At 42.0% G+C, this 17,513-nt stretch overlaps 1 protein-coding gene across 1 annotated transcript in view; it reads right to left on the reverse strand.

Moving 5' to 3' along the window:
• The window catches only part of LOC140940449 (structural maintenance of chromosomes flexible hinge domain-containing protein 1-like), a 49,050-nt gene extending 31,900 nt beyond the window's left edge, over positions 1-17,150 (reverse strand). Inside the window, exons 1-9 of the mRNA XM_073389426.1 lie at positions 17,044-17,150; positions 14,891-15,047; positions 13,912-14,001; positions 12,984-13,095; positions 12,586-12,695; positions 3,784-3,957; positions 2,169-2,249; positions 1,220-1,342; positions 305-505 (exon numbers count right to left, since the gene is read on the reverse strand). Of these exons, the coding sequence (XP_073245527.1) occupies positions 305-505; positions 1,220-1,342; positions 2,169-2,249; positions 3,784-3,957; positions 12,586-12,695; positions 12,984-13,095; positions 13,912-14,001; positions 14,891-15,013 (1,014 nt within the window). The 5' untranslated portion in view covers positions 15,014-15,047; positions 17,044-17,150. The remainder of the gene's footprint in view (positions 1-304; positions 506-1,219; positions 1,343-2,168; positions 2,250-3,783; positions 3,958-12,585; positions 12,696-12,983; positions 13,096-13,911; positions 14,002-14,890; positions 15,048-17,043) is intronic.
• Between the last annotated feature and the right edge of the window lie 363 nt (positions 17,151-17,513).

Raw genomic sequence — 17,513 nt, forward strand, 5'->3', positions numbered from 1 at the left:
CATTGTGGTTCTTTTTGATTGGGCTTATTGCAAGAGACAACTATTGTGTAAGCATACTTTGTTTCTCTCTGTTTCAGCAGTCGTCTCGCAGCCTCTATCGTCAGACAACAATCGACTGACAACAACGATTCTGATTTAAACCATCAAAACGTAACTTCAGGGGAAAAAGGCCATGCTCAACTGACCAAACAGTCCCTGTGCACGAAATTGTCAAACGAGTTTTAACAGAATTTTTACCACCAGCTGTTCTTTGGAGCTATTAAAAGTGGATAAATCCATAAAAAGGAAAACCTTGAACACTTACAGGTATCCTGGAGTTTCCCAGGGAAGGAAGTTTCATGTTCCCTGAGCGACCTCTTTCGCCAAATAAGTAGAAGTGGTAAACGTGAGCCAGGTTCTTGGCAAGACTGTTTCCTCCGTCCTCCTGAATAGATTCGATGTGTATATCTCTAATACCCGTAATCACAATCATTGTAAATTGATTGTATGCCGCCTCTCTTTCAATCTGTGTGAATTTCAAATAGTCAACATGAGTTGCAAGAAAACAGTAGATCAAACTCAATGGAGCCTTCAAAGGTTTTTTCTAAGCTTTGATAAAGACCATTAAGCGATGCTCCACTTACACTGCTGGAGAGAGGGCCTTAAAATTATTGAATTTACCAAGTTTAAAGGTGATACGTTCAAAGCGAGCGAAGATATTGCTCCACGGAATCGCGAAATTTTCAACAAATCACTTTCAAGCTTGGGAACTTACTGATTTTAAGGCGTCTTTTCCAGTAGCCTCCCGTAGACGTCCTTTGGGGTTCGTTCGTCACGCATTCATTTCTCCCCCACGGTCCGTGGGGGAGAAATGAATGCGTGACGAACGAACCCCAAAGGACGTATGCAGGGAGGCTACCTTTCCAGCCGTGTTGATGGATTTTCTCTAACGGGTCCAAGACAAAAGTTGAAGAAAAAACCGTGGTCTATTCGTACATTGTGACGTGTTGTTTGAGACTCCTCGTTTTTGCATCATTTATTTCTTCTTCACTGCCATTTTGTTTGAGACATATTTATATTTTTTTCATGTAACAATATGAAACACTAAAAAACTTAAGGTTTACCCACAAGTTGTGCTACGACAACTGAGCGAGAGGTACGAACAATGTGAGCGATGCGTGAAAACCAAGAATAAAGCGCGAGGATCGTTTTTCTATACAAAAAAGCTTAACAAACTTACAACATCCTTCAAGCACCGCTTTTCTTCCTCAGTTTCAAGAGTGCTAGTATCACTTGGGTTGCGAATCCATCTGTAGTCTTCAAATACTGGTTTTCCCTCCTTTGCCCTCTGTTGAAGTTTCTCCTGAAAACGACATAGAAATAAACAAATAAATAAACTCAGTCGAACCTTCCGTAAGCGACCACCCAAAATGCGACGATTGAGTGGTGGCTTTCAGGGAATTCGAGAATTAACCCACAGAGGATCTTTTCCCTGAAGAAGTTTCGACACATCTACTACAGAATTTATTGCATGCAATTTCTTAGTTACGATTATTATCAATATGTGTAGTTCCATGTTGTCAGGGAAAGTTCTTTGTATACTCTGAGTGGCTTATTACATACAGCGAACAAAGAGATACCACTATGCACAAACGGTCGCTTACAAGAGGTTAAAACAAAGTAAAATTATAAAAAGTTAGCCGCCAAAGTCGCTTTCGAGAGGTGGTCGTTTACAAGAAGTTTTAATTATAGGAGTTTGACTGGGCAGGGTGCAAAGAAAGTCAGTTTTACGGCCTGCCATTCGGGCAAGCTGTAGCTAGCATGTACTAGCCCACAAGTCATTTTACCTAGCCCCAAAACCCTTTTGGATTAGCAGGATTGATTACAATCCTTCTGTAATTTGAATTTCCCCAAAAAACAGCACTTGCGCGTCAGGCAAGTTAAGAACAAAAATCACTAGCCCAATAGCAAAATCCACCAGTCCCGGGCTATCGGACACGACTTTCTTTGCACGCTGCTGGGAAAACTTTGATGTTTTGGATAGGTGGCCCGCGCTTACGAGAGGTGATCGTACATGGAGGACATGGAGGTTCCACTGTAAATATATATTTTCTAAGAGAAAGAGAAGTTGTTATATTAAATCGAGTAAAGTTCCTTTGAGTAAAGAATTTATGAATAATTAGACTTACCTTGGATATGGTGATTTCAGTCACATAAGGACATTCCTCTTTCTTGGTGATCACTTTGATGCGGTTGCCAAGGTAAAAACCCTGTGAAGAAAAACATTTTAATCACACATTTATCATGGTCCTGTACGGTGAACCGGCTCTGATTTGTTCAGAGGATGCAATATTAGGAAGCTTATTAAGCAAAAGCTGTTCATGAGCGACGCAAGTCAACCTTAACACTACCAGTCTGCGGACACAAACGTATTAAGAATTTTCTCCAGACGTATTTAATCGATATCAATCGATAGTAATCGATATTAATCGATGATTAATTTCAATTTCCGATATCAATCGATGGAAATCGATAAAGAAAAAAGTTGTGACTTCGATTAATATCGATGATTTTCCGATAGAAAGCGATAATGATTTTTTATCAATTACTATCGATTGTTATCGATTTTGTTAATCGATAATAATCGATAAATTATTTTTTCTGTGACCTCGATTACTATCGACTTCCGATATCAATCGATATCGATGACATCAAGTGATTTCCGATATCGATTCTTATCGATTAACGACGTCTGGATTTACTTCACTCTGGGTCCGGCCGCCCACGTTTATAATATTTCAGATCATTGTATAATGGCGTAGCTTGTAGGATTTTGAATTATTAACGAGAGATAGTCAGAGATTTTTGACTCACTCTCAGTCACGGAAGTGTATGTACAATCGATTCATCAAATAAAATTGAAATAAATCGCGCGCCTGAGTGCGATGTTATAAAGCTATATTATTTTCCTTTTGCTGTAGCGATTATCTTGTTCAGGTGTTGTTTGTGTCACGGACTACTGTACTTTATAAAGCGAAAACAAAAGCCCACATCACATACATAGCTCACGATGACGTTGCTTCACAAAGAAGTCAGCATTCAACATCACAGGAAACCCTCTTATAGTCGCGAAATTCACATTCTAAAGGGTATTTAGAAACACTCGCCAAAATCCTAGGCATGCCAGCTCGCGAGGTCGCGAGGAGTTACTCGAGCTGTATTCTGTCTCAATCTGATTGACCGACATCAAAACAAAAGGTTTCACGTTACGGAAATCGTTGTGCCGCTCGGGTTCGCAGACGTTACTTTTCGGGCGGAGCACGCGGATAGAGGCGACTACCGGAAATACGTCTGTGTCCGTAGGCTATAACGCTACCTAATTTGTATTGCAAAGTGATTTTAATCTTATAAACACGATTTGCCTGAAAACTTGGGCAAAAACCACTGCCCAAGCATGCAAGCAAGAAGTCCATTTCCAATTGACCTGCGTCTCTCAAAATGTCTTTGCTTACGCTCTCTATTCAGGGGCACCCAACGTCAATTTTCGGTAAATATCTGTTCGGAAGACGATTTGAGATCTAGAATTTTCGGAACATTTGTTGTAAAATTTCTTGCTAACCTGTCTCTCCTAGGATTTTCGAACATCCAAAGAATGGTTTAATTGCCTTGACTGACTGCGAACTACTGTTTTTAGGGTTACAAAACAATGGAACTATTGCTGTCACGTACTCATTGCATGGTGAAAACAGTAGTCCGCAGTCTGCGTTTTACACTGGCCAATTTAATTTTTTTCTTGTGACTTACTGCTTGAGTGGCTCCTACTCCAAACTTTGAGATAGCACCATCCAAATAAGCAGGAATGAGATCAACTTCTTCCTTCTCAAGCCCACGATCAGCTTGTGATAAAAAGTATGTAGCAAACGCCTTGAGTCCCTCATATGACATACCTTCTCCATTGTCAAATATTGCAACCAGTTTCTGTCAGGAACAGGTATAAAAACATTCTCTCTTTTACCATTTTTACATTTATCATTTCTAAACAGCTCTGTTTTACACAGAGGGAGAAAAGGTCTTGAGTTAATTAAAAATGGCTGATGACAGCAACGTCACAGTTACAAACATTTCCGTGGCCAGTTTGCTCTCCGCCCAGATTGTATTTAACTTGTAAAGAACGTGTAGCCTGCGAGCGAGCTTTTCATTTGGGGAATACCGTGAAAAGTAGACGCGCGAGAGGCACGCGAGAGGAGACGCGAAAGTGGGGGGTGGGGGAGAGAAAGGAGAGCTCCTTTCTTCGGCCCCTCGCGGCTTCGACGATCGCTCGCGCGTCCAAATAGGACAGCTTGCTCGCAGGCTAAAGAACATGTCAGACTGAGGCGTCTAAAATTAAGGTATCGACCTTTTACCAAAGGGTTCGTACAGATTTTTGGATCCAAAATTCAAGACTTTTTCCCAGACGTTTTCCAAAGCAATAACTTCTTTTTACAGACTCTAGGCCCGGGGAGGGGGGGGGGGGCACTCGGGTATTTTTTGGGTGGGTATGTGCCGCCCGGGACTCCAAATTGGCACCCCGTTCTAAAAAAATTTCCACTAAAATTGTGCCCCGTTCTAGAATTCGCCCTAAAACTGATCCCCCGTTCTAGAAATGGGCCAATTTTTTATACTCCGTTCTAAGGTGCAAAGAGAACAACAGTTTGCTTGTTAACGCATTGACCCGTATTTTTAAAAGCAATCTGTCCTTGAATAATTTCAAATGGCTGCTTACAAAACTGGAGCTTTCGTGCGTTCGAAATATTATACCCCGTTCTAGAAAACGCCTCTCAAATGGATACCCCATTCTAAATCAGGAGCTTCAAAATCACGACCCCGTTGGGCGGCACATACCCGTATAGGTAATGTATGGGAGTACCCCCCCCCCCCCCGGACTCTAGGTTATCAAATAGGTGATCAATAGAGACCAAAAAAATGAAGGAACAAGCCTTTTTTCATGATGCGCTACAAACGAACAGGCAAGATTGAAAAAGATTTGACCAGCACAAAAAAGAAGTTCACTTGTAAAGCACTTATTGTAACTTTCCAAAAAACTCAAGAATTTTTAACATTTTTTTCAAGACTTTATCTCTATTTTCCAGACTTTTTCCAGGTCTGGAAAATTGTTGGGCAAAATAATTTCAGAACTTTTTCAAGAATTCAAGACTCTGTACAAACCCTGATCACAGAAACGGCAAACGCAGAGTACCCAAGGAGCCAAACACACAAGGGCACTCTTCTTTTAGCCTTGCAAACTCAAGATACATACTCTGACCTTGAATTACTCCCACTGTTACGGCCGCATTCCACGTCAATATGTTTAGCGTTTAGTTCTTTGTATAGTAGCACATTCGTTTCACATTCTTTTCAGTTATCGCTATTCATATTCTGTTAGATTTCTCTGCATAAGTTTCTTTGTTCTTAGGTCATTTTGTAAGTTTCATCGTTTACTCTAATTCATTTCGCTTTAGCGTTCACGGCAACATCATTGCAGTTTTTTCGTCCAGTCTTGTTAGCCATCGTACCCTTTTTCCGTTCAACTTTCTAGTCACACAACGTTTGTAAGTATTTTCGCTTAGTTTCTTTCCGTTTCCTGTATTTTCGTCGTTTCATAGCTGTAATTTGTATTCCTTAGTAATTTGTATTTTTTGTTTCGCTTTTAGCAACCGTAATCGTATTTCGTTATAACTGTAATAAAGACGAGCTGGAACCGTGGACCATCCTTGGATTATTCGCTATAATATTTCGTTGAAACGTTATGGATCCAATCGAGGAGCAAGTTGGAGCGGAAAGCGACAGTTTGGATTTCGCTAATGCTGCCTTAGCAACCGGTGTAACAGGGCGAAGGCAGCGCACAGAAAAGGGAAAAGCATTTATCGCTCATGTTCGATGGACGGATTGCCAGACTTTATTTAGAAGAATCCAACGTCAAATGAAGGAAATCGATAGTTTGGCGACTAATGAAGAGAATGTGGACGTCGTCGAGAGGAATTTAACTTCATTTCGTTTTTCCGTGGAAGAGCTCAAGTCGGGTTTCGCTGCTCTTTTAAACGATCTTGAGTCCGAGGAGGATTTGGACGTTGCGAACGAATGGTATATTAATCAGAGTGGAAAGATTAACGACTTTTTAGACAAAACTGTACTCGGGATTTCAACGGCGAAAGAGACAATCGAACATAGCTTGGAAACAAGATCTCAAGTTGGCTCGATATATTCCACATCGCATCGTTCAAAGGCATCATCTAGACATTCTAGCCGTTCGATTACCTCAAGCAGAGCGAAAGAGAAAGCTAAAGCCGCCGAGTTAATGGCCAGAGTTGCTATGTTGGATAAAAGGAAAGAGTTGGAGTTGAGAGTCGAGAAGTTACGCCTCGAAGAGCAGTTGGCAGTTGCTCGCGTGCGAGAGGGTGTGTTCGCTGAAATTGAAAGGGGTGTCGGCGATGCGGATTCGACTGGTCGTCAAGAATTGTCTCCGAAAGATTCTTCTGTACAGGCATCTACTTCATCTGGGCCGTTTCTTCCGACTTCCTCAAGCGCTTACACGTCTCCAACCGTTACGTCTAACACTATGACTAAAGTGAGCTTTACCGCTGATTTATATGACGCTCCTATGATACAAACTCCTCCTAAGCCAATGCAGCATCCAAGTCTGAATCCTTTTGCACCTGAGTTTCACGTCGCGGAAATGAAGCAAGATACACAGCCATTGGGACAACCGAAACAAGAACCTTTCGCGAGTGAACCTCGATACATGGCCTACACACATCAGAGTACTAAGCAGTTCTGTGAAGTCCTTCAACAACAGAACAGATTAACAGAATTACTAGCGGAGCAACATCAACAGAGTTTACTACCTTCTCTTACACTGACCAAGTTTAGTGGCGATCCTTTGGAGTACTTTACCTTTATAAGAAGTTTTGAATCGCAAGTAGAGGCTAAGGTCAGCGCGAATGATGTGCGCCTGCAATACTTAGAGCAGTATTTACACGGAGAACCCAAGGACCTAATCAAAGGATGTCTTCACCTTGATAGACACAGTGGGTACCTAGAGGCCAAAAGGCTCCTTAATGAAAAGTATGGGGACCCATACAAGATATCCAACGCCTATCTCAAGAAAATTAACGAGTGGCCCTGCATCCGACCAGGAGACGAGTTGGCATTAGACAGATTCTCCATCTTCCTAAGTCAGTGCCGGAGCGCGATGTCAACTCTAACCTACCTGTCTATTCTAAATCATCCTCACAATTTGCAAAGCATGGTAACCAAGCTTCCATTTACGCTTCAAGACCGATGGCGCCGAGAAGCAAATAGAAGGAGAGTGGCGGGTGGAGTGATCCCTCCTTTGCCGACTTCGTGAACTTCGTTAATGCAGAAGCGGGAATTGCGACCGACCCAGTCTTCTCTCGTGAAGCGCTCCGTCGTTTGGATGGTACCTCAGATCGATCTGATCGTTCCAGCAAAGGCAGAGGTAAAAGCTTTGGTAAGTCTAAAACGCCTGGGAACCATAATGCTACTTCACATCACGCCTCCAGTCACGCGACAGATGTGACCGCTGACCAACAGTCAGGCTCACGCACTCCCATTAACCTCTGTAAGTTGTGCAACAAGAACCATGATTTGGACGACTGTCAAGACTACTTGAATAAATCCTTGTCACAAAGGAAGGACTTCCTAAAGAAGAAATCACTCTGCTTTGCCTGCTACAGTCCTGGACATAGATCCAACGGTTGTGCTCAGCGAAGGACCTGTAAGAGCTGCTCACGTCGACATCCAACGGGTCTACATGATGATAGCCTCGCCCTCAATCAGGAGGCCTCCAAACAGGTTAGCTCTACTCCTCCGCAACCAAAGGAGAACGTTTTAAATGCTCACACGGAGGTGGAAGAAGCCCTCTGCAATGCTGTAGGCACCGGAGAATCAGTAACCGCCGTTCCTGTCGTTCCTGTTAGGCTGAAATCTGCTGAAAGTGAAGTCCTCACTTACGCCATGCTTGACACCTGCAGTACCGGTTCGTTCGTTATTGACGATATCGCGACCACCTTGGGGGTGAAGGGCGTGAATACACAGCTCATGGTGAAGACTGTCAATGGTACAAAGTTGCACGACTCTAAGGTCTTGAATGGATTAATCGTCACGGACTTAAAGGGCAAGAATCCCATACAGCTACCGAAGATATTCACTAAAGAGGACCTCTGCACACCCCCAAATGTGCCTACGCCTGAACTTGCCCATCGTTGGAAACATCTCAGAAACATCGCCAGCGAGCTTCCTACACAGTTACCGCATGTCAAGATTGGTCTTCTCATTGGCTCAGACTGCCCAAAAGCTCTCGAACCTAAAGACGTATTAGCTAGTGAAGATGGTGGTCCCTTCGCAATCAGGACGTTTGCTGGGTGGGCAATAGTGGGCCCTCTGTACATGTGCGACACAGAGCATTCAAATGTCAATTGCCATAGAGTTGCTGCTACGGAAGTTGGTTCAGGCAGACACCTCGACCACCACTTCATGGTAGAGAGCAGAGTTAAGGAGATCGTCACTCCACAAGCACTCAACAAGATGCTCGAACTGGACTTCAGTGAACGAACGGACGATAAGGAGCAAGAATATTCACGAGAAGACATGAAGTTTCTGAAGATAGTCAGTCAGGGAATTCGTCACGAGGAAGATCATCATTATGAAATTCCCCTTCCTTTCCGCGTTGACAGCCAATGGTTTCCTGATAATAGAGGACAAGTTCTTCAAAGAGCACTATGGTTAAGAAAGAAGCTTATTAAGAATGAGAAGTTTTACAAGGACTATGTTAACTTTATGAGCAGCATCATTGCCAAGGGATTTGCTCGGAAGGTACCGTCTCATCTTATTCCTGCAAAGACGGGCCAAGTCTGGTACATACCCCATCATGGCGTTTACCATGCCAAGAAGCCGAACAAGACAAGGGTGGTGTTCGACTGTAGCGCTAGATTTGGAGGAACATCGCTCAACGACAAGTTGCTACAAGGGCCTGACCTGACAAATCGACTTGTTGGTGTCCTTACAAGATTTCGCGAAGAGCCTATCGCGTTTACGGGTGACATTGATGCAATGTTCCATCAAGTCCACATACCAGAAGGCCAGCGAGACTTCCTTCGCTTCCTTTGGTGGCCTGATGGAGACCTAACACAAGACCTTGAAGAATATCAAATGAAAGTCCACTTGTTCGGCGCAGTGTCGTCACCAAGTTGCTCAAATTTCGCGCTGAACAAAAGCCGCAGATGACGCGAAAAGATTGTTGGAACAGAGGCCGCAGATGTTCTGCGAAAGAACTTTTACGTTGACGACTGTCTGCGCTCCGAAGGAAAAGAAGATACCGCTATCGAAAGGATACGTGATGTTCGCTATGCTTGCGCCCATGGAGGGTTTAATTTGGCCAAGTTCGTTAGCAGCAGCAAAAACGTTCTCGAAAGTATCCCGGAAGAAGTGCGCGCCCCAGAAGTTAGATCGTTAGAATTAGGAAGTGATTACTATCCAGTGGAGAGAGCTTTTGGTGTCCAGTGGGCAATCGAATCGGACATGTTCGGTTTCAGAATTGTCATCAAAGACCAGCCACTAACAAGGAGGGGAATACTATCAACCATATCTTCCGTCTACGACCCCCTGGGTATAGCTGCGCCCTTCCTGTTAGTCGGGAAGAAGATATTACAGGATCTGTGCCGAACGAAGCTAGGATGGGACGACGAGATTAGCGAAGAGTTCCGCGTACGTTGGGAAAGGTGGAGAGGCCAGTTGCCTGCACTTGAGCGTTTCTCTATGGAACGATGTCTGAAGCCGAATAACTTTGGCGTCGTCGTGTCGAGACAGATCCACAGTTTCTCTGACGCAAGTTCGACTGGTTATGGTCAAGTATCCTACCTTAGAATGGAAAACGAGAGAGGTGACGTCCATTGCGCATTTCTTATAGGGAAGGCTCGAGTTGCTCCCGTGAAGACCATGACTATCCCTCGTTTAGAGTTAACCGCAGCCACTGTATCGGTTCGTGTGGTAGAGATGATCGCCAGAGAGCTAGACGAACCTGTTAATAGCAGGCACTTCTGGACCGACAGCACAACCGTGTTAAAGTACATAAGTAACGAAAAGAAGCGTTTTCAGGTCTTTGTCGCCAACCGTGTTCAGACGATACGAGACGCGACAAACCCCTATCAGTGGAGGTACGTTGAGTCCAAAAGGAATCCTGCAGATGACGCTTCCCGTGGTATTGACGGTCAAGAATTATCCCCGCAGTGTTGTTGGATTACAGGTCCGAACTTCCTACGCCTACCTGAGAGTGAGTGGCCTCAACTCCCTGGTGACCTAGACGATATCCCTGTAGACGACCCTGAAGTTAAAAGAATCTTGGTACACAGCACGGACGTCGATGAGAGCGAAGATTTTCTGACGAGGCTTAACCGATTTTCCGAATGGCACCGACTGAAGAAATCTATTGCTTGGATACTCCGTCTCAAGCCCAAGCAAGGTATTACTGACGATGGTAAAAGGAGAGATGGAAACGCCACAAAGGTTGAAGCCAAGCCTCTGAGGGTAGAAGAGTTAGATAGAGCTGAGAAGACCATTCTTAAACTTGTACAGAGCAGAGCGTTTCCCAAGGAAATAGAAGCATTACAGAAGATTCAAAGAGCATATTCCAAAGACGATCGCCAATTCGCGAAAGCGAAGAAGTCTGAAATTAGGAAGTCAAGTACCCTGTTCCGCCTCGATCCCTTTCTTGACAAGGATGGACTCATCCGCGTTGGTGGTAGACTGGGTAATTCACAGGAGTTCGAGGAAAACTTTAAGCATCCGGTTATCCTCCCTAAGAAGAGTTTCATCGTCGAGCTTATCATTCGTGACGCTCATAAGAAAGTCGCTCATGCTGGCAGAGGCATAACGTTGAACGAGCTTAGAAGCCGATATTGGATAGTTAGCGCGAATTCTGCTGTGAGACATCTCATCTCCAAGTGTGTTGTGTGTCGTTGTCTTCGAGGAACAACCGGTGAACAGAAGATGGCTGATCTGCCGGAGGAGAGGATAACATCTGCCCCTCCCTTCACCTATTGTGGTGTCGATCTGTTTGGTCCCTTTCAAATAAAGCAAGGCAGGAAAGAAGTCAAACGTTATGGGGTACTATTTACTTGCTTAGCCAGTAGAGGAGTACACATCGAAACAGCAGACTCGCTAGAAACAGATTCCTTCATGAACGCATTACGAAGATTCATAGCAAGTGGAGGGCCAGTACGCGAGATCAGATCAGACCAGGGAACAAACATTGTGGGAGCTCAGACAGAGCTTAAGAAAGCCCTAGAGGAGATGGACCATGATGACATCCAAAGACGCCTCAGCAAAGACTTCAATTCTGATTGGGTTATCAAATGGAAAAGGAATCCCCCAGCTGCGTCTCATATGGGTGGCGTCTGGGAACGTCAGATACGATCTGTTCGATCCATCTTGTCTGCGCTGATGCGAGAATATGGTCACGTCCTTGATGATGAGTCTCTTAGAACCTTGATGGCTGAGGTAGAATGCATCATCAACAGCCGTCCGCTTACCTTCCCGTCAAGTGATATCGGAGATTTGGACCCTTTAACGCCGAGTCACCTATTGACGATGAAATCAAAGATCGTTATGCCGCCCCCTGGTAACTTCCAGAAGGCCGACGTTTATCTCCGTCGAAGATGGAAACGGGTTCAATGTTTGTCCAACGTCTTTTGGTCGAGATGGAGAAAGGAGTACGTCCAGACCCTACAAGAGAGAGTGAAATGGAACAACCCGAGGAGAAACCTTCAAAGAGGGGACCTTGTATTGATCGCCGATGATAGAGTGCAAAGAAATCAATGGAATATGGCTCGAGTTGTCGACTCACGCCCAGATTCAAAGGGACAGGTCCGATCGGTGAAGGTTGCAACGGCAACGACAACGTTGGAGAGGCCAATTCAGAAGCTCGTGCTAATACTTGAGAATGAAGAAAACTGAGGACCAGGGGTATATCCCAGCCAGAGGAGCCATGGAGATTTAGAGATGTTCAATGAACTTTAATGCTTAATTAAGAATTAAGGATATAAGAGTTTTTCCTAACTCTTAGGGGAGCCAGATGTTACGGCCGCATTCCACGTCAATATGTTTAGCGTTTAGTTCTTTGTATAGTTGCACATTCCTTTCACACTCTTTTCAGTTATCGCTATTCATATTCTGTTAGATTTCTCTGCATAAGTTTCTTTGTTCTTAGGTCATTTTGTAAGTTTCATCGTTTATTCTAATTCATTTCGCTTTAGCGTTCACGGCAACATCATTGCAGTTTTTTTCGTCCAGTCTTGTTAGCCATCGTACCCTTTTTCCGTTCAACTTTCTAGTCACACAACGTTTGTAAGTATTTTCGCTTAGTTTCTTTCCGTTTCCTGTATTTTCGTCGTTTCATAGCTGTAATTTGTATTCCTTAGTAATTTGTATTTTTTGTTTCGCTTTTAGCAACCGTAATCGTATTTCGTTATAACTGTAATAAAGACGAGCTGGAACCGTGGACCATCCTTGGATTATTCGCTATAATACCCACCTCCTTGCAATTTTACTTACATCTCTAAGAAAGATATGAACGTCAATAATTCTCTCTGTGTCCTTGGTATTATTTATGCTGGTTGCTTGAATGGAGTTATCAATAAACTCACAGAATGCTTGGTAGCTAGCTGTAAATAAAACAAAATGTCAAGAATTTGCCTTTTATTACAAAGTGACATTATTTAAGGATACACCAAGCAACTAAAATGCAGTTGTCACTTCAGACATGAACTCCTAGTTGTCCAAGACAGGGCTGTCACTAAGATTTCAATTTGCCAGGTTTATCCAACACTGATAGGCACCTGCCATGCAGGCTAGACCTAGTTACATGTAGTTGGTATTTGAATCTACCAGACTAGCACTCTAACAGCAGAGCCAACCAGACAATGGTTGAGTCATTACAAACTTGTTCTTACCACTAAAATGATAATTGCCACTTTGCGTGAGTGCATTTGGATGCACGTCATATCGCATCAGTTCTGAATGTGGTTTATCCAGCTTATAAGATTCTTCACTTGAACCACGGACCTTCAGTATTAGAAAGAAAGGAAAGAAAAGAAGCAGTCGGTCTTTCAGTGGGTAAACATAACTTGCAACAGTCCATAAATTGAAGGGGTTAAATAGCTTGAAACTTTCTTTCCTAGACCCCATTATGTCACATGTGTTTGTCATTCTAACTTTTAAAGCTGTGAACAAAACCTTACTGCATTGCTACTCAAAACAAATGAATCCTCTTTAACAGAACTTTAATTTGCTTACAATTTCCTTCAATTGTATACACCCAGCCACAATCTTAGATCCTCTAATAGAAATTTATTAGTTAAACCCTATTTAATCTCAATTCGTATGGTAAACGAGCTTTTTCTGTTGCTGCTCCGGAACTTTGGAATAACTTACCTGAGGATGTTAAATCAGCAAACTCAATTGATGATTTGAAACGCAAACTTAAAACATTTCTTTTTATGCGAGCTTATGAATCGTGATGTTTTTATTTGTTATCTGATTTTTTATCTATTGTATGCATTTATCTATTTTGTAGTTAGCCTCTATGTTTTAATGTCAATTTCTCGTGATTATTTTTACTTTCTAGTTTTATCTAATTTTAGTAAACAGCGCCTTTGAATCTTGTAGAAAAGGCGCTATATAAACGGATTATTATTATTGTTATTATTATTACAACACTGTATTAACAGTTATTCTTCATTTCTTTGTCAATTTCCTCTTAGAGTAAGTACATTTTTAGAGGCAGAACTTTCACTGACTGAGTAAATTCTGTTGTTTTTGGAAAGGTACCGATACATGTAAAAGGATGTGTGACTGCATAATATTTTTTGCCATACATACCAGACACCATGTTTCAAGTCTACTGTTTTTAACTGTATAGAAATTTGAGGAATCCAGCTCATTGAAATCACCATCGCTGATAGTAAAGTTCTTTAAAATGAAAAAATAAATAAAATAAAAATAACAAAATCAGTTCTGTGAAGTAAAAATTGAAAAAAACTCAAGAAAAAATTATTAGCGAAGAATAAGAAAGGACGTTAGCTAACTCCTAACAAGTCTAGGATATAGGGCAGAAGTTGACTTATGGGGGTGACAAAGTTATCGGTGACCGAGTAGTTCAGAAAGAATCCCAACTGGCCAGAAGCAAAGCACCCACAGGCCATTTACAAGCATGACTGAAGAGCTGAGCTTAGGGCTACCAAGACCCAGGGGGTACTCACTTATCATGACCTTGAGTCTTAAACTGGGTATATAACTTCACTATTAAGTTATGTTAGTTAACAATTTGTATGCAAAAATCAGGATCATAAAATAAGGTAGGTTGCTTGTCTTGAACAGGGTAGCAAAATGAATAATATTTTTCTTAACCCTCTAAGTCCCAAGAGTGATCAACATCAATTTTCTCCTAACTGCATCAATACACAATCAAGAGAAGATGTTACGAGAACTGGTTAAATGATCAGCAAAGGGGAAATGGTTTGATTATCATGAAATTCTCTCAACTAATTCTTTAAAGAAATTTATGGAAATCAGTTTGGAGAATTTGTATGTGGATATTGGGGCTTAATGGATTAAACAGGGTCAGGGTTGAAGGCCTTGGCAGCACGCCACTATCCAAACTTCCTTTAAGCTAACCACCAAAACCACCCTTCCCCCACCCCCCGCCTGCCCTTTTCCACACAAGAACAACCTCAACTAGTGATCAGGGTGGGATTTATGTACATGTACCTGGGAGAACTCAGTTTAAACCCAGCCCTATAAACCACTCCGCCATGCTGGGTATAGCTTTTCAAGATCCCAGGAAGAAACATTTACTAACCTCTGGCAAATGGGGAAACAAAGACTTGACTTGTGTTCTAAATTCATCAAAAGTGCAGTCTCTTTCAATCTTCAAGGTCTTGTCAGCATTACCGCAAGAAAGCAAGACATTTAGTTCAGCCATAAAGCCACTGGCCTGTGATTGGCACTGCCAATTCCTGAATAAGCAAAAACAGGAAGACAAATACGAGCTGAGACAAAAAGGAAATTAATCCAAAGACAAAATAGCCAAATTTCTGACTAAAACTGAACAGAAGAAATGAAAGAAAAAATTATATATAGTTTTGAGAGAACTGTTTTTATCCTGAAACCATACCAACAAATGTTTCAATGTTTTGAAGACAGTCTATGAGGAGGTGAGGTTGCTTAAGAACTTAGAAATATATTTTGAAAGAATAATAAAACAATATCATTGAATTTGGCTTTCATATGATGTGATCTTCTCTATCTGCAGGGTGTGAAGGCCTCGGCATCATCCTTAGCTTGAGAGAAAGCTCCCTGGGTGACTCCTTGGGTGGGGCACAAAAAGGAGAGAGAGCGTGCAGTCGCATCTCAGAAGTTTGAATTCCACTTCCAGTACCCCCTGTAGCTCCCCATTGACTGACCTGTCAGATTTTGGGCAATCAGCATGGTGCAGAAATAAGCACTGAATGTAAACAAACATTAAAAAGCATGTGAAAGATAAATTTTGCTCGAACAAATAAAGCCCTGAAAGTACACCTGCAGTGCTGGGAACAACAGAAAATCGTTAAGTTCTCGGTGCCATAGTCAGGTCAATGACAAAAATGAGGATGCATTTCTTAATACTGAAGACCTTATTACAGAGGAACACTTTACTTAAGTGAAAGTTGTGGTGTTGTGGCTGAGTGACGAAACAAATTTGAGGGTGCCAAATCAAGAAGGAGAACAATGAAAAAGTGGCAAACCACTGCTAATGCCTGCTAAATCACTCAACATTGAGATAAGATATTTTGCAAGCTTTGAGGCTACCTCGATCTCAGAGTATCATTCCGACAAAGAATTGTTATGAAGTTCTAGAAGTCCAGAATAGTTTATGGATTTGTCTCTCTCCTTTTTATAAAATACACCACAAATTGACCAGAAATACACAGAACTGACTAACTCATCTGTTGCATAAGATGATAAAATAACGAATTTTTTTCCTTTGCTAAATGTAAACTCTACCAAGCCATTTTTTGTTTGCTTTAAAGAAGCTACATGTATAGCATCAAGCAAATAACCCACCTTTACTATTATTTAAAAAGTGTGAAATGTATGAAAAAGTCTTTTCATAATTTAGAGCAATAATATATTATGTAAATGGTTTTCAAAGGTTTCATGCTATTGAAGATGTGTGGCCTGTCACCCCTCAGTTTCTCACAGTAATGATGTCATTACCAAATTTCATCTCCGCCGATAAGCATTTTGCATCGACCTTTTCAATTCAGAAATTCAAATTCCTGAGACCTGACTGCAAGTTATCTCTTATTTTTTCTACCCCAACCCATGCATGCAGCTTAAGGTTTGATAAGATACAACAGGTCTAAGTTTGATAAAACTGTTTAAAGGTAACTGAAGCAGGTCATCGACAACATAATCCCCAGGAGAGGGGAAAGAGGTCGTAGAGAACACCTGACAAGGGAAATGACAAGACATCTTAATTTCACACGTAAAGTTAAGACCAATGAACGTCGCGGGCAAACACATTTCCTGTGAGTAAACTCAGGTAACTAGTAAATAAAAAAGATATTACGACTCCTCATCATATCACAACTACTTAGCTATTCATAAAGAACAGATGATGGCTGACTTATTAAGTTTAAATTATTCACACTTCTATCATAAAGCTAGTAGCAAAAGTTCACTTTGTTCGATCAGCTAATAATTAATTGCGCACAGCGACCACATCAAAGATTTTTCACAAACCTGAAGATTTTCCAGCTCAGACATTAAAAATTAATATTTGAAGGACCTAAGCAACCGCCGCAGATCAGCAATAAATAAACAGTAAGCTTAAATCAGCTGTTTCGAGACGGGAAACGAAACCGAAATGTTTTGAAAGGCGAAGATAAACAACGCGCTCGATCTCTGCAAGTGAAACAAAAAACTTTTTCTCGAGGCTTTTGCAGAAAACAAACGAAGGTAAATACTTACTTTGCAAAGGTGCAAGAGGCTGAACTCGCCTGAAGAGAAGTCGAAACTATGGCACCAATCGTGTCAACATGTGATAGGTCTTTGCAGCGTCCAGAGTTTGCAGCAGGCTAAACGCTGTCAAACCCTGCCGGGGAACCGAGCCTCTTTTTCCTGTCTTTTGTTTACATTTCCGGCTCTTTGGTCATACCGGCTGTGGACGCTGATAAAATAATGAATAGATTTTATGAACTGGAAAAAGCAAGTTATTTTGTCTTTTATACCAAAATTGAAACAGAGTAGGTGATCTGTTACGCAAACATCAATTTATTTCTCACTGAGCCTACACAACCAAGACAAACTCGACAGACCAGTCACCAGAAGTGGCTCAGAGTTGTCATAAGTTTCATCGCAGAACTCAGAGCGTCCCGCGCCACATTAGGTGACGAAGCACTTTTTCAAAGTCTAGAAGTGTCGTGTTTTAAGGCACGATT

Source organism: Porites lutea, chromosome 6 (genome assembly GCF_958299795.1).
Source record: "Porites lutea chromosome 6, jaPorLute2.1, whole genome shotgun sequence".
Lineage (NCBI taxonomy): Eukaryota > Metazoa > Cnidaria > Anthozoa > Scleractinia > Poritidae > Porites > Porites lutea.